Below are 22,199 nucleotides of genomic sequence, written 5' to 3' on the forward strand. Positions count from 1 at the left end.
GTGGTGTCGTCATACCTCATCAAATATTTTCCTGAGGTTTCTGATGTGGTCATCGGTAGAGTTAGACTTTATCACCATGTCGTCAACGTATACTTCCATGCATTTCCCTATCTACTGACAAAATATCTTATACATGAGTCGTTGGTAGGTTGCCCCTTTGTTTTTCAAGTCAAATGGCATGACTTTGTAACAAAAGTTGGCTAACTCCGTGATGAGCGTAGTTTTCCCCTCGTCTGGTGGATACATGGGTATCTGATTATACCCAGAATAAGCGTTGAGAAAACTTAGCATTTGATGGCCTGCTGATGCGTCAACCAACACATCAATGTGTGGCAAGGGATAAGCATCCTTCGGGCATGCTTTGTTCAGATCCATGTAGTCGGTACACATCCTCCATTTTCCATTGGCCTTCTTAACCATTACCACGTTGGCCAACCATCTGGAGTACTTGACCTCCCTGATAAACCCCGCCTTAAGCAGTTTGGTCGTCTCTTCTTTTACCGCATGTGCCCTTTCTCCTCCCATCTTTCTTTTCTTCTAGGCGATTGGTTTGGCGTCTCGACACACTGAGAGACGGTGGCAGTGAAAGCTTGGGTCAATGCCTGGCATGTCGGCTGCCGTCCAGGCGAACAAGTCAGAGTACTTAACGATTATTTGCTTGATGTCTTTTGCATTGGCCTTCGACAACTAGGAACTCAAGTATGTGACTTTCTCGTTGTTTTTCCCGAGTTGAAACGGGATAGTTGTTTCTATTGGTTCAACTTTGTGTTCTTCATATGATCTCAGATCCAGCTCCAGATCTATTCCCTTTCTATCTTTGTGAGTGTCCCCAATCACATTAATATCATTCTGAGGTTTAGGAGTCGGCTGCACCTTTAAACTGGCAAAGTAGCATTCACGGACCATTTTTTGGTCGGCGTGCAAGGTGATCACCGTGCCGGTTTCGGATTGGAACTTCATAGCCAAGTGTGGGGTGGATACGATGGCTTGGAGCTTGTTCAAAGAGGGTCGTCCTAGCAGGATATTGTACGAGGTGTTAGCGTGTACCACCACATACTGCACCTTGACTCGACGTCCTACTTGTTCATCCCTGAAATAGGTGTACAGGTCGATGGTTCCTTAGGTATCCACTCGTTCACCATAGAATCTGACCAAGGACTCATTGTAGGGTGTTAACTCGTGTTCAGGAATACTCAACTACTCGAACGTCTTCCAATATAATATATCAGTTGAACTCCCCTAATCCACTAGTGTTTTCCTCACGATGCAGTTATTAATCTCTATGTTGATTACCATTGGGTCGTCTTGCACTGGGTCGACCCCTTGGAAATCCTTGTTGGTGAAGGTGATAGGCGGCATATGAACGGATTCTATTCGTGTTATTGTATTTATCGATCGAATTGCTCTCAAGTGTCTTTTTCAGGCAGAAGAGGTTCCTTCTCCCCCTACGAATCCTCCGGAGATCGTATTTATTACCCTTTTGGGCTGATTCTGATCTCGTTGTTGATCATTCCGCTCATGAGACTTGTTGCGGTCCCAATGCTTGTACCTTGGAGGTGCTCTTTCTTGGTCTTCTCTTTTCTGGTCTCTCCTGCTCGGGTAGCCGTCATGTTTTCTCCTACTTGAGGATTGAATGAAACTTTAGAGATGTCCTAATTTGATGAGGTCTTCAATGCGATCTCGAAGGGTCGTGCACTCCTTGGTGGTGTGTCCCCGGTTTTTATGGAACTAACATGTTTTCGTTTTATCCGCATGGGGTAGAGTCATAGCACGACGGGCACTGTTAGGACCTCGGTGGCCAGAGCTTGCTCCAGTACCTTGGCTCTGCTAGCATTAAGGGGCGTGTATTGTGCATACCTGGGTCCTCTAGCATTCTTCTTACGATCGAGAGTATCACACAGGCCGGATCTAGAAGTGTGTTCCTTTTCCCTTTTTTCTAGAAAAAGATCGGGTCGATTCTAATTCCTAAATTCGGCTAATTCCTCCATCGACATGTACTTGGTAGCTCTTTTCCTTAGGTCATCCAAGACTCAGGGTGGCTTCTTGCACAACTTGTTCACGAAAGGCCCTGGTCATAGTGTTATGGTAAGGTGATGCATAGCTATGACCGGGTCTAGATCTCGGATTGAGAGGGTCATCTTCCCGAATCGCTCCATGAAGGTTCTTAGGGGTTCCTTCTTTTCTTGGCGAATATTGACCAAGGATAGGGAGGTGAGTTGGTGAGGTTGGCTCGTGGCGAATTGGATAACGAAACGAGAAGATAAGTTTGCGAAGGAATCTACCGATCCTGGGGGAAGTCTTGTGAACCAGCACAACGCGGGTCCTTTCAGCGATGTAGAAATAATTTACATATGATGGCATCCTCCTCGGTGAACAAACTGACTTGGGAGATAAAGGCATCAAGGTTCTCCTCTGGGTTGGTAGTTCCATCATATCGTTCCAGAGCCAAGTTTTTCCAATTATCCGGTAAACGTGTGCTGGCGATCTTGGGAGTGAACGGTGTTCTCCCTGGTCATCGTTGTTGATCAAGTGTTGTTGTCGTTGCTCCCTCAGGCAGCCCGGGAATTCATGGCTCTTTGTACCACCCTGACGATTCCCCCTGATCGTGTGTAGACCAGGTGTTGGGGGTGCTGTGGGATGGATGCCAGGAGCAGTTGTCACTCCTAAGTTCCGCGTTCTCCTTTCTTAGAACGAACAGTTCGCAGGCATCTTTTTCCCGAAGCCTTTTCAATTCCAACATTTCGGCCCTTAGTTGTTATATGGAAGACGATGGGTTAGCCGGATGCGAACGATATTTGTACGATTCTTCCATCCCTTTTCTCGTTTGATTTGCCTGCTCTGTGGGCTCTCTAGGCATTCCAAGGTTGTGAACGGTGGTGTTTTCCTATTGACTTCTTGTTGCTACCATCTCAGTTCAGGGTCGAAAACCATTTTGGTTTCGGCCCCATGGTGGGCGCAAAAATTTTCCTGTCAGAAACACTCCTCTTGTCGCTCCTACTGACTACTCTTCTAAATTCCAAGTGTTGGCTAAATCCTGTCTCTGAGAGGTGGGGGAGGGTACCTGCAAAGGCACTCCGACGCTCAAGTGAGTTTTCGGTACAGAGCAATAAAGACTATTGTAGACACCCAATTTCGTCCAGGGGAATACAAACAAGGAAATGGATTGCTGTTATGAAGGGAAGGAGCTCCCGAGGCATGCAAACAACAGGACAGGACATTAGAAGGCCCAAAAGCCCAAACAAGCTAGTTTTAGTAACTTGGAACGGACTGTTGCAAAAACGGAACTGGCCATTCCCAATTTGGAACGGGCCGTTCCAAGTTCCTAAAAATGGCCTAAAACCCTAGTTTGGAACGGACTGTTCCTAAATTGGAACGGACCGTTCCAAGCTCATAAAAAGGGGGTTAAAACCTTAACTGGAATGGACCGTTCCCAAACTAGAACGGACCGTTCCCAAACTGGAACGGGCCATTCCAAGTTATGAAAAGGGCCTAAAAACCCTTCTTTGGAATGGCCGTTCCAACCTAACCAACATTGTGTTAATCTCATCGCTGGAACGGGCCGTTCTAGTTTCAGAACGGGCCGTTCCAGTTCCAAAATTTACACGGAACAGTCAGATCCAGAACTGGCCGTTCTGATTTTGGAATGGGCCGTTCTAGACACTTTTTGAAGTCTATAAATAGACAGCTTGGGCACAGTTCTCTGAAGTCCAAAATTTCGTCCAAACTCCTGAGAGCTCAAAATTTCTCTCTTTCTCTCTCTCTCTCTTTTGTATTTCTTGAGATTTTGTGAGGCATTTTAGTGTGAAAGGTTGCCACAAAGCACCTAGAATCTTCCTGTTTTGAAGATTCAATAGAGCTCATTCAAGAGATATTTCAGTTAATCTCTTTCTTTTTTTATTTTTTATTTTTTATTTATAATAAATATTGTTATAATAAAAATAATCATGTAGACATTTTAGGGTTAATTGTATAATTTAAATTTCAAGCATGAAAATAATTATTAATAAAAGGGAATTTAATATTTCTATTATTATCATTTATAATGTTAACTTCACCATAGGGTACCAATTAAGGGCGTTGTAGGGGTACTTAATACCTTCCCTACACGTAACCAACTCCTGAAACCAATTCTGGTTATCAAGGCCATTATTAGATTTTTAAAAACCTTTTCTTTTTCCAATGTTTTTAGTAAAACATTGGTAGCGACTCCATGAACTCATTTATCAAAACCATTAATTAGGGATTAGTCTGGTGTCCGGGCATTCCTTAATTGATGAGACTTTCAAAAGGATGTCTAAACCATTAGTCACGAGATCGAAAATTTTTAGGTTGCGACAAATGGCGACTCCACTGGGGACGTTAAAAGAGGGTTAGGCCCATTTAATTGATGAAGTTAGTAAAATAAAAATAATAATTTAAATATTTTTCCCCTTTATTTTGTTTGTTTTATTTGTTTGGCTTTCATATTTGTTTGCTTGTTTAAATTCAGCACTTGTTTGGAATAAAAATTGTAGACAAACCTTTGCACACAGCAGTTCCCCCTACACCCGAGGCATGAGGGTATTAAACATAGGGAGTGGTTGACGTATAACCGGCCCAAGTTTGGCCTTGGAGCCTGCGAGCCTTGTCAAAAATCACACTCAAGGTGATAACCGGTTACTCTAGCCCAAAATACTGCGACAGACCTTAGAGTTTGCTAGGTGAGAGTGACAGAGATACTGGGTCCCTATAATGGGGGCACCTTGGGGGCCTTAAGACCAGTGAGATTAGAACTGTCCTATACAACGCACTTTTCTTACAAGGACAACAAACTAAGGATTCGAATGTGACTGTTCGCGGGTGTACATCTGTATGAGCATATGTTTGTTGCATTTATTATATCATTTTCCAAATGATTGAGATTAAGGGGGTAATAACTCAAAAAAAATAAACAAAAAAAAAGAATGCCTTTCCATATGTTCTATTTTTCCTTTCGCATCATAAATCTTAGAAGGAAACATGATAAAAGTAGGTAGACAAACCCCCCATCATTTCTTTTAGGATGATAAACCATTTTTTTTAGATATGGAAGCTATAGATAGTAGCATGAGTGGACCGTTGAGGAAGGTGAACATTCCAAATCCTGCAATGCCTCGAGTAAATGAGATATGTGCCTCGATGCCAAAAGAAGCCAAAACAGAATTTGAAAAATGTTACGGAAGAATCCTCGACTTGTTGAGAATACCTGTGGACCCTGCTTTCATGAGAGCTTTGATACACTTTTGGGAGCCAGAGTTTCGTTGCTTCCGATTCCCACACTTTGATATAGTGCCCACTATAGAGGAGTATGACCTAATGACTAAGTGGCCCAAGTCGGGAGGAGTTTTCTTTGTTCAAGAAGGACGTATATCCTCTGATAAGGTGGCTAAATTAATTGGCTTACCCTCTCACTTGTCCATTCTAGAAGGCAATGGAGTAGTCAAAGGATGGAAGCTTTCCATTTTGGAAGAACATCTTTCCCTTCTGGGTCACCAAAAGAATTGGATAACCTTCAACAAGACCCTAGCCTTAATCTTGTTTGGGATAATCCTCTTCCCCTTTCATGAGAAGGTGGTAGATCATGCCGCAATCGACGCCTTCCTTGCTTGGGACGCCCGCTCCAACAGCCTTGTACCTTCCATCCTCGTCGATACCTTGCTCGCAATCGACCTTTGCCGTCAAAAATCAGGAAAACAGATGAGATGGTGCAATCCACTCCTTTATGTGTGGGCATACACTCATTTCTTCGCCAAGAACCATATGGGAAAATTTCCTGACCCATTAAGAAGTTTCCCTAGGATTCCATCATCATGGAAGTATGCCATGGCGTGGAAAGCTGAAATGGAGGGATGCACTGAAAACACTTTCACATGGATGTGCCCCTGGTTTAGATCGAGTCACGTGTTAGTACGGTGTGGCCAGTTCTCTAGCCTACCTTTGATGGGATTAAGAGGATGCATAGCCTACTCCCCAAAGTTGGTGTTAAGACAACTTGGAAGGACACAAACTCTACCAAATCAAGAAGACTTCGGCGGCATTTGCTTCTTATACCTCAGGGCAGCAATCACAAGTTAACACCATACGAGAGGCTTGGAAGAGGCCACTTTATTTTGGAGATAGCGAGCTCGGTAAACCTCAGGTGACCGCCTCAGATGATTATCGAAAATGGATAAATCAAGGTGAAGCCACGAACATGACCAAGACGGTAGCCCAGAACGAACAACATCAAATTGATCCCCTGATCAAAAAGATAGAAATTCTGGAAGCCCAGATAAAAGCTCTCAAAGAAAAGGATGAGGAATCCAAGATGTGCATTGATGGTTTGCAAAAGAAATGTAAGAAAAAAGACATGGAGATTGAGAGGCTAAAGGATGAATGTGCCGATATAAATGTCCAGCCAGTGAAAACTCCAAAAGTTCACTCAGGCAGGCCATTTATGGAAACTTCGTCAAATGTAGCACAACTCAAAGACAGACTCCAAGAAGAGACACTAGCAAAAGAGAAAGCCCAGAGAGAAATATTCAAGGCCCAAAGTGAAGCTCAATTCTGATGGGAGATCATGCAAGAACAAGCCGCGACCATCATTGATTTTCGACAAAAGGAAGAAAGGGGGCTTGAGCTACTCAAGGAAATCACCCGTCAAAGAGATAAAGCTCTAAAGGCGGTACATGAGATGAAAACAATGAATGGATACTATTAGGAGAAGGCCAAAGAAACACGCTCTGTCTGCGATCACATGAGCATGGCAGTCCACGAACAAGTAGAGGGAATGAAGAGGCATGTTTTGGATGCAGAAGATAGCGTACCTATGTGCCAACCTAGCTTGAGTTTCTTCAGACTCCTACGTTTTTGCCAAAACATACTGAAAAGCATTGCGTGATGAATGTTCACTAAACAAACAAATCAATGAGAATGATATTTGTTGAATTCCTCGATTGTCTTTGCATCCTAAATTGCATTTCATTTAGAACATACACTTTTATGGTAAATTTATAAGGAATAAAAAGGAAAATCTAATCTGTACATGTTAACTAGATAATGAAATCGTTTATCGTCAAATGCAAACTCGAGGTTTCATATCAGGAAGCACTGCATGAAAATTCAGCAAATACTGGAGAAAACAAACGGCAAAACGCGCCCAAGCTTACCGTCTGAGTGCCAAGTCCTTTCCCCTACGAAAGCGACAAGGCAGTACCATGGGTTTATGATATTCAAAACTTGTCGTCGTTAGAATCATCGAATATCATCGGGATCCGAGGAATGACTAGAAGTGGACGCATTTATACCTCCAAGGACTTCGGAAATAAATCCCCGAAAGGAAAGGACAAAGAGGAAGGAAGAACGGAGTGCGATAAAGAAGATGAATTTCTTCAGTTCATTCGACAAAGCGAATATTCCATCATTGATCAGCTTAACCATACCCCCGTAAAAATCACTTTACTTTCGCTGATCATGTGCTCTAAACCACATCGAAAGGCTCTGTTGAAAGTTTTGAATGAGGCCTACGTGGCACACCACATATCCCAAGACAAGTTTGAAGGGATCGTGAGACACCTCACGGCTAACGATCATTTAACCTTCACCAACGATGAGATACCCAATGGTCGACCGAACCACAATAAACCATTGCATATATCCGTAAAGTGCAAGGATTTTCTCATCACCAAAGTCTTGGTAGATAACGGGTCTTCGCTGAACGTGTTGCCTAAAGGCACCTTTGACAAGCTAATGGTTAAAGAAGCTCAGATGCAACCAAGCAATATGATCGTTCGAGCTTTCAACGAGTCTCGAAGAGAAGTGATGGGAGAAGTCGTCCTACCCATTCAAGTGGGACCCACAGTTTTCAACGTAGAATTCCAAGTAATGGATATTGCGCCCGCTTATAGCTATCTCTTGGGAAGGCCATGGATACACTAAGCAAGGGCAGTACCCTCCACGCTTCATCAGAAGGTCAAGTTCGTAGTGGATAATAAGCTAGTAGTCGTTCAAGCGGAGGAGGATATGATTATCAGCAAACCGCTGACTGTTCCATATGTAGATGCGGCCGAAGAAGCATTGGAAACGGCCTTCCAAGCACTGGAAATCGCTCATGTAGAAAAGAATTCAAACAAGAACCCGGCAGCACGAATCTTATTCAAAAATGGCTATCGATCGGGACAAGAACTTGGAAAGAGTGCTCAAGGGGTAAAAGAGTTCCTGAACTACATAGGCAACCCAGGGCGACGAGGCTTGGGGTACCAGCCAACGACAGAACCCAGGAAGGGAGGGACGACCACCCCTGCTCTATACGAAATCTTTCAGAGCGCAAGTATCCAAGTAACCTGTGGGATGACTTTGGTGATTAAGTCAACTAGATCCTGTTGAAGAATGTCTTCTCTCGTATTCCTGTATATGAATCACGAACTTGAGACATGTTCAGGCCCTCAAGATAGACTAAATGGGCACGTGTAAATTGAAGATTCTACTTTAATGCCATGTTTTTATTTCCATTTCTCTTCTCCCTTTTACCTACTCTAAGCCTCGTTAACAAACCTTAAAGGAACAAGTGCATTCGAAATAAGGATGTCATTACAAAAAATGGCTTAATATGCGATAAGGGACACATAAAAAATCAATCAAATTCAGCATGACTTGCGAATAAAAGTCCAAACAAAATTAGCGTAAGGGGCATTCCCCTTTAATGAAGAAATGAAAGATGATCACAAATGCTGCAAAAAAACAAAGGTCCGCTAGGAGACCCATAAACAAAAAGGGTATCCTAGGCAAAAGTGAGGATAAAAAAAAATGTCCGCTAGGAGACCCACAAACAAAGAGGGTAGCCTAGGCAAAAGTTAGGACAAAGTAACACCCCGAGCTGAAAACTGAAAGACGGCTTAGGAAGGTCATTTAATCAATACGCAATCCAGGTCATCGCTTAATTTTAAAGGAAATAATGAGCTAATGCGAATAATGATTTACTCATTTTGGAGGTGCTTGTTCATCATCAGCCTAAACCACTTGCCTACCTCGGCCAGCCATTCTTCTAAAAACCATTCTCAGAAAAAATCCTTTTTAACAAAGCTTTTGCAAAAGATATGTATATATCCCTTTTTCCTCTTCCCTTTTGACCTACATGGCATTAAGATAAAATTGGACAAATACACGGAAAGTTGTGAATACTCACAGGAAAACGGGCGAAACATCTCTTACTAAAGGGTCGAAAAACATTCTTCACCAAAAAAATACTACCCATGACAAGAGAAGAGCGATAAAACGGGGATAAAGAAAGTTTCTCGACAATCAAAGGAACGAAAAGCAATAGATCATCCTAGTATATGGGCAGGTTGGATTTCCTGAAAATGAAAAAATGAATTTGCATTTAGGACAAAAGTCGCATGCATACTGCACGAACATAAGGAAAGGTATTTCTTTTAAAATATATATATATATATATATATATATATATATATAATAATAAATTTATGGAAAAAATAAAAAATTAATAATAAAAGGGTTTGTTCCCCCCTCTCAATCTTCATTCATTTCCCAAAATTCCCTCACAACAGAGATTAGACAGGGTCAAGTAAATCCCTTACAATGACAAGTCATAGACAAAAAGAGGCAAGCTTCGTACATGTTAAAAAAAGCCGAAGCATTTAAGAAAAAATAGCAGAAAAAAGCAAGCTTCAAATATGAAAAAGTTAAAGCTAAACAAAAAGGAAATTCAAAAAAAAAAAGAAACCTACCACAAGCAAGCGCCTGGAGAGGCATCACAATACTCAAGTGGTAGGGGAAACATTGGAATACCTGCCAGCCATCCACTTCTCTGCCCACCAACATAGGGACACATCAAACATCTCCTACCCATTCACTTGGGGGCAGCCTTTCATCCCACAACACCAACAAGAAGACATCAAGTACAAGCACGGAAAGGGTTGCTAGATCTCGAAAACTAGTACAAGATCAACAAAAAAAGAGGGTTACCTGACCTTAGTCTAGGCCGGCTGAAGCCTGAAAATATCAGTCCAGCTTGGAGAGGCTAAGCTACGAAACTACTTCAACAAAAAAAGAGGGTTACCTGACCTTAGAGTAGGCTGCCTGAAGCCTTAAAATATCAGTCCAGCTTGGAGAGGCTGAGCTACAAAACTACATCAGCAAAAAAGAGGGTTACCTAACCTTAGAGTGGGCCAGCTAAAGCCTTAAAATATCAGTCCAACTTGGAGAGGCTGAGCTACGAAACTACTACAACAAAAAAGAGGGTTACCTGACCTTAGAGGAGGTCGGCTGAAGCCTTAAAATATCAGTCCAACTTGAAAAGGCTGAGCTACGAAACTACTTCAACAACAAAGAGGGTTAACTGACCTTAGAGGAGGCCGGCTGAAGCCTTAAAATATCAGTCCATCTTGGAGAGGCTAAGCTACGAAACTACTTCAACAACAAAGAGGGTTATCTAACCTTAGAGTGGGCCGATTGAAGCCTTAAAATATCAGTCCAGCTTGGAGAGGCTGAGCTACAAAACTACTTCAACAAACAAAGAGGGTTTATCTGACCTTAAAGTGGGCCGGCTGAAGCCCTAAATATCAGTCCAGCCTGGAGAGGTTGAGCTAAGAATATACTCCTTCTTTAACAAGCTACAAATAAAGAAACACACTACCATGAAACAACGCAGAAGCACCAAAGAGATAAAGAGAAGACCCGGACGAAATGTCTACATCTTTACTTGCCTTTGGAAAAGCAACACATTACTATTCCAAAGGACAAGTAAAGAGGGGCAGCTGTAGACACCCAATTTCGTCCGGGGGAATACAAATAAGGAAATGGACCGCTGTTATGAAGGGAAGGAGCTCCCGAGGCATGCAAACAATAGGACAGGACATTAGAAGGCCCAAAAGCCCAAACAAGTTGGCTTTAGTAACTTGGAACGGACTGTTGCAAAATCGGAACGGGTCCTTCCCAATTTGGAACGGACCGTTCCAAGTTCCTAAAAATTGCCTAAAACCCTAGTTTGGAACGGGTTGTTCCTAAATTGGAATGGGTCGTTCCAAGCTCATAAAAAGGGGGTTAAAACCTTAACTGGAACGACCCGTTCCCAAACTGGAACAGGCCGCTCCAAGTTATGAAAAGGGACTAAAAACCCTTCTTTGGAACGGCCGTTCCAACCTAACCAACATTGTGTTAATCTCATCGCTGGAACGGGCCGTTCTAGTTTCAGAACGGGTCGTTCCAGTTACAAAATTTACACGGAACAATCAGATCCAGAATGGGCTGTTCCGGTTGTAGAACGGGCCATTCTGGACACTTTCTGAAGTCTATAAATAGACAGCTTGGGCACAGTTCTCCGGACTCCAAAATTTCGTCCAGACTCTTGAGAGCTCGAAATTTCTCTCTTTTTTCTTTCTCTCTCTCTCTTTTGTATTTCTTGAGATTTTGTGAGGCATTGTAGTGTGAAAGGTTGCCACAAAGCACCTAGAATCTTCCTGTTTCGAAGATTCAATAGAGCTCATTCAAGAGGTATTTCAGTTAATCTCTTTCTCTTTTTTTTTTTATCTATAATAAATATTGTTATAATAAAAATAATCATGTAGACATTTTAGGGTTAATTGTATAATTTAAATTTCAAGCATGTAAATAATTATTAATAAAAGGGGATTTAGTATTTCTATTATTATCATTTATAATGTTAACTTCACCATAGAGTACTAATTAAGGGCGTTGTAGGGGTTCTTAATACCTTCCCTACACGTAACCGACCCCCGAACCCAATTCTGGTTATCAAGGCCATTATTGAGTTTTTAAAAACCTTTTCTTTTTCCAATGTTTTGAGTAAAAAATTAGTGGCAACTTCATGAACTCATTTTTCAAAACCATTAATTAGGGATTAGTCTAGTGTCCGGGCATTCCTTAATTGATGAGACTTTCAAAAGGATGTCTAAACCATTAGTCGCGAGATTGGAAATTTTCAGGTTGCGACAACTATTGTATTTGTAGACCCCTGAAATTGTCCGGGTCGGAAATAAGACTCGAAGACTCTCGAAGACTGAAGGAAAGTCAGCCAAAAGGACTCCTAGAAGACCCTGGAAGACTTTAGGATGATTGTCTGTAGGTTTAGAGGTCTTAGAGTAGCTTAAAATAAGAATGTGGGAGGATTGAAGATCAATACGGCCTCCTAGAGGTTCAGTACGGCCGTACTGAACATTTTGAACTACAATACGGCCGTACTGAACTCAATACGGCCGTATTGAAGTTTTTGAACTTCAGTACGGCCGTACCAAATTCAATACGGCCGTACCGTAGTTCAAAATTTTGGTACGGGCCGTATTGATGTCAGAGGCCGTATTGCGCCTCACTCCTATATATAGGACGTCATTTGGACGTTCCTCCACACTTTTTTCACTCAGTTTTGACTCCCTCCTTGAGGATTCTGGGGTTTTTGAGCAGTGTTCTGCCCTAGAAATCTCTCTGGGAGTCGATCCGACGAAGTTCCGGAATTCCGAGCACTTAGCTTGGAGATTCGAACCTAGTCGAAGGGAAATCCTCCGGATTTCCATAGTCAAAAGTTTTTAGGAAGGAGCGAGCGAGCTTGTAGAGCGAGGGAACGCCAAAAAGCTTCCCAGTCTTACTCAATATATAAAAGCACGCTTCAAGAGGTTTCTTCTTAAATCCTTCCTTTTACTGCTTTCTGTGTGCATATTTAAACTATCACCATGTAGATAGTTAATTTATAATCGCTTATAATAAATAGGGGTAATTTAGTAATTTTACGCTATTATTTTAGAAATAATCTGTCATAGGGAACCCGAAAGGGGCGCTGTGGGGTGCTAAACCTTCCCCACGCGTAACCGACTCCCTTACCCGACTCTGGTTGTAATGACCAAAGTTGATTTATAAAATCAATTGCCTTATCCCTTTTTCCAATGTTTTGAGTAAAACATTGGTGGCGACTCCACGAACCCTCAATTTTTATGAAAACCACTAATCCATAGAGGGTCCCGCTTGGGATTAACATGGATTGGTGAGCCTTTTAATAAAATTGCTCGTTTGACGAGGTCTCAGTTTGAGAATAAGTCATTCTAAGCAATCCACAATTTTTAAATAAATAAACGAGTCCAACCATCCTTCGCGAATGCCGAAAGCCCGTTTCGGGCCGGTGGCGACAGATGGCGACTTCACTGGGGAAGCCTTGAGAGTCAGTCCCATTTAGTGACAGATTATTTTTAACAAATAATAGTTAAAATTACTTCATTACCCCTTGCTTGTATGATAACATGTTTATCTATTTGGCTTTAAATAACTGTTGTTTGTTTAAAATTCCGCAAATTGTTTGGAATAAATTGCACACAAACCTTTGCACACAACAGTTCCCTCTATACCCGGGGGCATGAGTGGTAATCCATAGGGAGTGGATGTTAGTACGGCCGGTTGATGGGTTTATAGGAGCCTATGAGACCGTTGTCGAAAAGCATCACTCAAGGTGATAACCATGAACTTGAGTCCGACGGTGCGTTGGAGCTTTCCATCGACCTACGACGAGAGGAATTGGGTCCCTATAATGGGGGCACCTTGGGGGCCTTTGACCAAGTGAGAACAGTTAGATCCTCCTTGAATATGCACTTTTCTGCAGGAGACCCCTACCTCGTAATTCGCTCGTGACTGTTCGTGGATGAGTGAATTGTTTGTGCATTTTTATGTGACATTGTATGAGCATACATTTGCACCTTTTAAACATACAACATTCTTTTTTAAATGAAAAGAATAAATAGAAATAAAGATCTTCTAGTACATGGTGTTAACATCTACCTTCATTGCATTCATATAGGTAGTTTCCCTTTTCACCCAAAAAATACAAAAAAAGATACAAAATATTCAAAAGAAAAATATGTATTTACCCAAACCAAGCAATATCATGCATCATCTTAGGAAAATCCTAAAAACATGATAATGCTTAGTTCAATAAACACAATGCATGCATATTCAACATCATCATCTCATGCATATAGATCATGGAGGGATCTAGGAATCATTCATTTCATACATCCCTCCTAGTAATTCATTAATAAACATAAATAAAAAGAAAGGATTAAATCGATGCGTATGTTCAAAAATGGATCGCACGCCGTTCGTCATCAAGTGTAAGCCAACAACCGCGCCAAGCGAGCGCACATCAACTCCGTTGTTGGTAATCAAGATAAATAAAGGGGAAGGTCCAACACCATTAAGGATCACTGCTCCAAGACCTTTCCCCTACGAATCAAATAAGGCTGTGCCGTGGATATACGACATCCACTCTTCTGCCGACAGCGATATCTCCAACATCGCTGGACTTGGGGGCATGACTAGGAGTGGCAGGATCTACACTCCCGAAGATCTTCATGACAAAGCTCCCAAGAATAAAGGGAAAGAAAAAGAAGAAAAAACTGAGGAAAATAAGGAATCCGAGGAGGAGACAGACAAACTGTTAAAATATATCCGACAGAGCGAGTACTCCATCATGGATCAACTTCATAAGACGCCAGCAAAGATTACTCTGTTGTCGTTGATCCTATGCTCCGAACCGCATCGGCAAGCTCTGTCGAAAGTCTTGAACGAGGCATACGTGTCGCACACTATCTCCCAAGACGAGTTTGAGGGGATTGTTAGTCACATCACGGCTAATGATCACCTCACCTTCATCGATGAAGAAATCCCCACCGAGGGATCAAACCACAACAAGCCCTTGCACATCTCTATAAAGTGCAAGGAGTATCACATCGCTAAAAGTCTTGGTAGATAATGGATCTTCCTTGAAAGTGATGCCAAAAAGAACACTCAAGCAATTGGCAATCAAGGGAGTCCAAACGCGCCCGAGCAACATGATCGTTCGAGCTTTCGACGGTTCTAAAAGAGAAGTAGTGGGAGAAATCAATCTTCCAATCCAAATTGGACCCACTATCTTCAACGTCGAATTTCAAGTGATGGATATCACTCCCGCATACAGCTGTCTCCTCGGCCGACCTTGGATTCATGATGCGAAAGCTATTCCTTCTACGCTCCACCAGAAAGTCAAGTTCATAGTGGGTGACAAACTGGTGACCGAACAAGCTAAAGATGACATACTCATCAGCAAGCCATCCAACATACTTTATGTGGATGCAGCAGAGGAAGCTTTAGAAACCGCCTTCCAAGCATTGGAAATCGCCAATGTCGAAACGTTTCCCCGAGAAATGAAGAAGGTAGCTCATATGCTCACAAAGAACGGATACTTGCCAAGACAAGGATTAGGCAAGGACTCCCAAGGAATCCCGGAGCTACCCATTATCAAGGATAATCCGGGGAAACAAGGGTTAGGATACAACCCTAACAAAGATCAAAGAACGAAGAGGAATCAAGATCCTTCTCGACGTTCTTTAAGCCAGATCTTTAGGAAGGCTGGTTCACAAACGTCAAGGCCAGCTGTCGTCATCAAGTGTCCTTTTCCTTCTAATAGGGATGTATAGACTCAGTGACTATTAGAGATCACTCCTCGGGGACAGCCCGACCCCCGAGCCTCGATAGGGCACATGTTTCCGCTGCGATTATAATAAAATCATTCTTCATTAATTTCTTATTGCTTCTTTTCTTGCTTGCAATAAAATTCTAAACCACATTATTTAACCCTGTTTGAATGAACATAAGTGAGGTTAAAATCGTCTTAATAATCAATAAACCCGCATCATTTTTATGTGGAAGTGTGCATGACAGCTTGGAGCACCTTTTCTTGGCATCAATAAGTGCCATCATGGATAAAAGAAATCCTAAAGATAATAAGCTCGGCAGGAAACCCAAAAAGGGGACTGCGCAAAAATAAGAGCAAAAGACCCGCTAGGAATCCCACAAAAGGGTGACCTAGGCAAAAGTTAGGGTTAAGACAAAAACCCGCTAGGAATCCCACGAAAAGGGTGACCTAGGAAAAAATTAGGGTTACAAAATAATGAACAAAAACAAAAGCCCGCTAAGACATCACAAATGGGTGTTTTAGGCAAAAGTTAGGGCCGTCAAAAAAGAAAAACAAAATAAATCCATGATGGTACCATCAATTGAATTCAACAAGGGGCTCAAGAAAAGCTATCCAAGTTGTCAAAACACAATCATTAATAACAAAGATGTGCTTAACCTCATAAGTGTTTAATCGAACAAGCCTAAACACATAAGCCTACCATGGCCAGCCATTCTTACAAAATCCATTTTTCAAAAATAAAACAATCCCCTCTAAAACACAAACTTTTGAAAAATATACCATTTCCTTCTTTTCTCTCTTGTCCCAACGATTTTTGAATAATCTAGTGGAAACATGGAGATATAGTGGTCAATAGGAGGGTTGACACATCTTCTAAAGAAAGGGAAGGATCATTTGGTTGATGACACCAAATCTCAAATATAATACGCATCATTCCTCGGTTACAGAAGTCGGCAGCGAACAGTCCGTCTGGAGGAATGGCAAAATCCAAACACAAAAACGCATCGGTTAATTCTTTTGAAAAAAGAATCAAATAGAATTAGGTGCATCATACTGCATACATGCATACAGATGATAGGTGTACTGGAAGATCACTTATTCTCTGTTTATTGAAAAAAACAAAAAATATATATATATAAACTTCAGAAAAACAATACGCCCGTATCATGTTCAGTATGCCCGTACCAAAATTAGGGTTATGAACAAATTTTCAATTCAATACGGGCATACTAAAATGAATAACGGCCGTATTGGCAATAACAGAGATCCTCCCTCACATCAATGACAAAATTCCTCCAAGAAGAAGAGGATAGGGGAAGCCATTCATTTTTCCAAAAATAAAATAAATTAAACTTGCATTTTGTGCATCGCGCACAATTAATTGCACATTCAAAGACCTCATCATGAGGCAATTGCATAAAATAGAAAAAATAGAAAAATTGCTTGTGTATGACAGCAGCAAACAAAATGCAAAGATTCAGAAAATCAACAGCGTCATACAGAATAACTGAGCCTGGAGAGGCTTGCCGAAACAATACTCATACAGAATAACTGAGCCTGGAGAGGCTTGCTGAAATAATACTCTTTAAGAATAACTGAGCCTGGAGAGGCTCGCCAAAATAATACTCTCAGAATAATTGAGCCTGGAGAGGCTCGCCGAAATAATACTCTCTCAGAATAACTGAGACATTTCTATACAGAAAAAGCCAAAACCAACAAAAAAGGCAAAAATACAGAAATCAACAAAAATACAGAAAAAGCCGAACTCAACAAAAAAGGCAAAAACACAGAAAAAGCCAAAATCAACAAAAAAGGCAAAAACACAGAAAAAGCCAAAATCGAAAAAAGGGCAAAATACAGAAAATCCAACAAATCATACAGAATAACTGAGCCTGGAGAGGCTTGCCGAAAAAATACTCGTACAGAATAATTGAGCCTGGAGAGGCTCGCAGAAATAATACTCCCCAAAGGGAACCTCAGCTCATGAAGCCAATATCCAACAAGAGCTTTCAAAGCAAGATCGTCAAAATCTCCCAAAGGAAGTACGATCATCCAAGTAATATATCCAAGTCAAAGGACTTCGGACTTCCTCAGTGGAAAGTAGCTCTCCGACTCAGGCATTGAGTGAGGCTAAGCCTGGAGAGGCTCGCAGAAATAATACTCCTTCAGAATAATCGAGCCTGGAGAGGCTCGCGGAAAGAATACTCCCTTCAGAATAATTGAGCCTGGAGAGGCTCGCAGAAATAATACTCCTTCAGAATAATTGAGCCTGGAGAGGCTCGCAGAAAGAATACTCCCTCAGAATAATTGAGCCTGAAGAGGCTCACAGAAACAATACTCTTCCTTCAGAATAGTTGGGCCTAGAAAGGCTCGATTCCCCAGAGATATCTCAAGCTTACACTCACGGGCCAAATTCCCCAGTGAAAGCTATCAGAATGCGATCAGCGAAATCCCCAAAGGAGGCCTGATCATCCAAGAAAAATGTCTAAGGACTTTAAACTTCCCCAATGGAGGATAGCTTTCCAACTCAAAAGCGATGGGTGAAGCTAAGCCTGAAGAGGCTTTCTAAATAATACTCTGGGATGAATAAAAACTTCAAATCCCCAATCGCCTACTAAAGAGGCATTTCTACAAAAGGAAGACCAATAAACTATTCCCCAAGTGGAATTTGGCTCTCAGCCTAACAAATGAACGTCAAGATGATCTGCCTAACAAAAGAGGCCAATCAACATCAATCCCCAGTGGATGATCGCCTATTCGAGAGGCATCCCCACAAAAGGGGAAGAAAATCAAAAAGATTAATAAAATTCCCCAAGCGGAATTTGGCATCCCGCCAAAACATCGAACATCAAGACTATCTGCCTAACAGAAGAGGCCAGTCAAAAAATCAACATGTCAACATCCCTAGCGGATAACAGCCTACACAAAGGCTACAAAACCAGAAAATCCAAAAGAGACACCCGAACAAGGATAACCGGGATACTCCACCAACGTCGAAAGGACGTCAGCCAAACATAAGGCATCGCTCAAACTCAGAGAGAAAGAGCATCTGTGTCAATACCCCAAGGAGTCAGAAATTCCCCAAGGGTACCAACAATGCAATGCAAGTTGGGGCACAGGAACCTGTGAATGACTGCACATCCCCTAGACGGATCCCTGCGTTATCCAGCCCTCAGCGGCACAAAAATCAAAAACAATCGTCGAAGCAGCATCGTGGACTGTGGAGACAAAATCAACATCCAGAATCCCCAGCGGATAACAGCCTACACAGAGGCAGCAAAAAATCCAAAAATTAAAAAGAGTTACCCGAATAAGGACAACCGGGATACTCCACCAACGTCAAAGGACGTCAGCCAATCATAAGGCACCGCTCACATCAGAAAGGGCATCTTTGTGTCTGCACCCCAAAGGAATCAGAAATTCCCCAGTGGGCACCAACTACGCAATGGAAAGTTGGGACACAAGAACCTATGAGTAACTGCACATCCCCTAGACGGATCCCTGCGTTATCCAGCCCCTAGTGGCACAAAATCAGAAACAACCGTCGAAGCAGCATCGTGGACTGTGGAGACAAAATCATCACAAATCCCTGGAAAGGAGATATTCACGCTACCCCCGTCGTCACAAACACGGAGGTATGCAGCTTCCGGCTCGGGCAATGAGCGAAGCTATCTCTGGAAAGGGGGTACTCACCGCTTACCGTTGTCACAAAGGTACTTAGCTTCCGGCTCGAACAAAGAGTGAAGCTAAGCCTGGAGAGGCGGTACTTGCAGCTTCCAGCTTGGGCAACAAGCAAAGCAAAGCCTGGAGAGGCGAAACTCTCACTGCTCACCGTCGTCACAAAGGTGCTTAGTTTCCGGCTCGAACAAAGAGCGAGACTAAGCCTGGAAAGGCGAAACTCACACTGCTACCGTCGTCACAAGGGTACTTAGCTTCCGGCTCGAACAAAGAGTGAAGCTAAGCCTAGAGAGGCGGTACTCACAGCTTACAGCTTGGGCAGCAAGCAAAGCAAAACCTGGAGAGGCTACTCGACAATTTTCCACCGGAAGACGCTACAAGTCAGAAGGTCGGCGCATCACCCGGACAATTGGGTCAACTCCTTTACTTGTCAGCCGGTACACCAAAAGGCCGTCCGACTAAGTAAAGGGGGGGCAGCTGTAGACCCCTGAAATTGTCCGGGTCGGAAATAAGACTCGAAGACTCTCGAAGACTGAAGGAAAGTCAGCCAAAAGGACTCCTAGAAGACCCTGGAAGACTTTAGGATGATTGTCTGTAGGTTTAGAGGTCTTAGAGTAGCTTAAAATAAGAATGTGGGAGGATTGAAGATCAATACGGCCTCCTAGAGGTTCAGTACGGCCGTACTGAACATTTTGAACTACAATACGGCCGTACTGAACTCAATACGGCCGTATTGAAGTTTTTGAACTTCAGTACGGCCGTACCAAATTCAATACGGCCGTACCGTAGTTCAAAATTTTGGTACGGGCCGTATTGATGTCAGAGGCCGTATTGCGCCTCACTCCTATATATAGGACGTCATTTGGACGTTCCTCCACACTTTTTTCACTCAGTTTTGACTCCCTCCTTGAGGATTCTGGGGTTTTTGAGCAGTGTTCTGCCCTAGAAATCTCTCTGGGAGTCGATCCGACGAAGTTCCGGAATTCCGAGCACTTAGCTTGGAGATTCGAACCTAGTCGAAGGGAAATCCTCCGGATTTCCATAGTCAAAAGTTTTTAGGAAGGAGCGAGCGAGCTTGTAGAGCGAGGGAACGCCAAAAAGCTTCCCAGTCTTACTCAATATATAAAAGCACGCTTCAAGAGGTTTCTTCTTAAATCCTTCCTTTTACTGCTTTCTGTGTGCATATTTAAACTATCACCATGTAGATAGTTAATTTATAATCGCTTATAATAAATAGGGGTAATTTAGTAATTTTACGCTATTATTTTAGAAATAATCTGTCATAGGGAACCCGAAAGGGGCGCTGTGGGGTGCTAACACCTTCCCCACGCGTAACCGACTCCCTTACCCGACTCTGGTTGTAATGACCAAAGTTGATTTATAAAATCAATTGCCTTATCCCTTTTTCCAATGTTTTGAGTAAAACATTGGTGGCGACTCCACGAACCCTCAATTTTTATGAAAACCACTAATCCATAGAGGGTCCCGCTTGGGATTAACATGGATTGGTGAGCCTTTTAATAAAATTGCTCGTTTGACGAGGTCTCAGTTTGAGAATAAGTCATTCTAAGCAATCCACAATTTTTAAATAAATAAACGAGTCCAACCATCCTTCGCGAATGCCGAAAGCCCGTTTCGGGCCGGTGGCGACAGTATTAAATAATCATACCTGTCCCATCAGTCCCATCAATACCATATTTATAGTGATGTTCTTGGGCCTGGTGGGCTTTTTGGATTATTGGGTTGGTGCACAAGGTTTTGCGAAGTGATTATAGTTGACGTGGATGTGTTTAATGTAATTAATATTTTCTTTACTTTACCTCATGAAAATTCGTGATAGCCAAATACCCATTCGGTATGTTCATCGGCCGAGGGGTATTCAGCATGTCCATTGGTTGAGGGGGTGCTCGGCCTGTTCATTGGCCGAAGAGGTGTTCGGCCTGTTCATTGGCCTAATGGATATTTCGGCCTATTCATTGGCCTGAGGGCTACCTGGCCTATTCATTGGCCTGAGGGGTACCTGGCCTATTTATTGGCGTGAGGGGTACTCGGCTTGAGGGGGTATCCGTCCTATTCATTGGCTTGATGGGTACTCGGCCTATTCATTGGCATGATGGGTACTCGGCCTGATGGGGTACTCGGTCTAAGGGGGTACTCAACCTATTCATTGACTTGATGGGTACTCGACCTATTCATTGGCCTGATGGGTACTCGGCCTATTCATTGGCCTGATAGGTACTCGACCTGAGGGGGTACTCGGCCTATTCATTAGCCTGATGGGTACTCGGCCTGATGGGGTACTCGGCCTATTCATTGGCCTGATGGGTACTCGTCTGATTGGGTACTTGGCCTAAGGGGGTACTCGGCCTATATTTTGCGTTTTGGGTGCATCTCGGTCTTTTCCAAGACCGACGAGGTGCGTTCGATATTGACTTTGACCGGTTGGTGTATATTCCCGGTACATTTATATTTCAATCATTTATAAACCCTTTATGACCTTTTGGAGTGTGAGGTGAACTTTTGTTTAATTACTATTAGTTTTAGTTTTATTTCTTTTATGTGACTAGAGTTTAATGTGAACCATTTTTCTTTGTGAAAAATATCTTATAACATTTCAATTTTCTGTTGTTTTACTTTAAAAGTAATTTGCAAAAAAACTTTAATTAAATTTTAATAAATTGTAAAAGGGGTAGAGAGTATCTTTGAATAAATCTATACGGTCTATGTTAACATAGTGCAATTAGATGATTCTTAAACTCCCGTATAGTCTTGTCAAATTTGTGATTGTTAATAGGACACTCTACCATCGATATATAACTTAGTTGAAATCAATATTCTGTAGTCTTCTATTCGTTCTTTTTGTGCATGTGCACATTGGATGGATATGTGAATATAAAACAGCCAGACTCAATAATCAAGTTTTTATCTTGATGTAGATATCTTGAAGATTGTGAAGATAAATAAAGAGATACAAAACTTAAATACGAACTTTACTTATAGCAATGTCTTTTTAATATACACGAAAAAATTATCCTTATTTTCATAATTAGCA

At 42.2% G+C, this 22,199-nt stretch overlaps 1 protein-coding gene across 1 annotated transcript; it reads left to right on the forward strand.

The window, feature by feature from the left end:
* The first annotated feature begins 5,064 nt into the window (after window positions 1–5,064).
* Window positions 5,065–6,093, forward strand: LOC109790159 (uncharacterized). The gene has a single exon (XM_020349274.2). It carries the CDS (start codon window positions 5,065–5,067, stop codon window positions 6,091–6,093), a length of 1,029 nt encoding a protein of 342 aa, XP_020204863.2.
* Window positions 6,094–22,199: the final 16,106 nt, after the last annotated feature.

This window comes from Cajanus cajan, chromosome 1, assembly GCF_000230855.2.
Source record: "Cajanus cajan strain Asha chromosome 1, NIPB_CcT2T_4, whole genome shotgun sequence".
Taxonomy (NCBI): domain Eukaryota; kingdom Viridiplantae; phylum Streptophyta; class Magnoliopsida; order Fabales; family Fabaceae; genus Cajanus; species Cajanus cajan.

Coding starts and splice junctions, on each gene's coding strand:
- LOC109790159 (XM_020349274.2), top strand. CDS start 5,065: ATGGAAGCTATAGATAGTAGCATGAGTGGACCGTTGAGGAAGGTGAAC.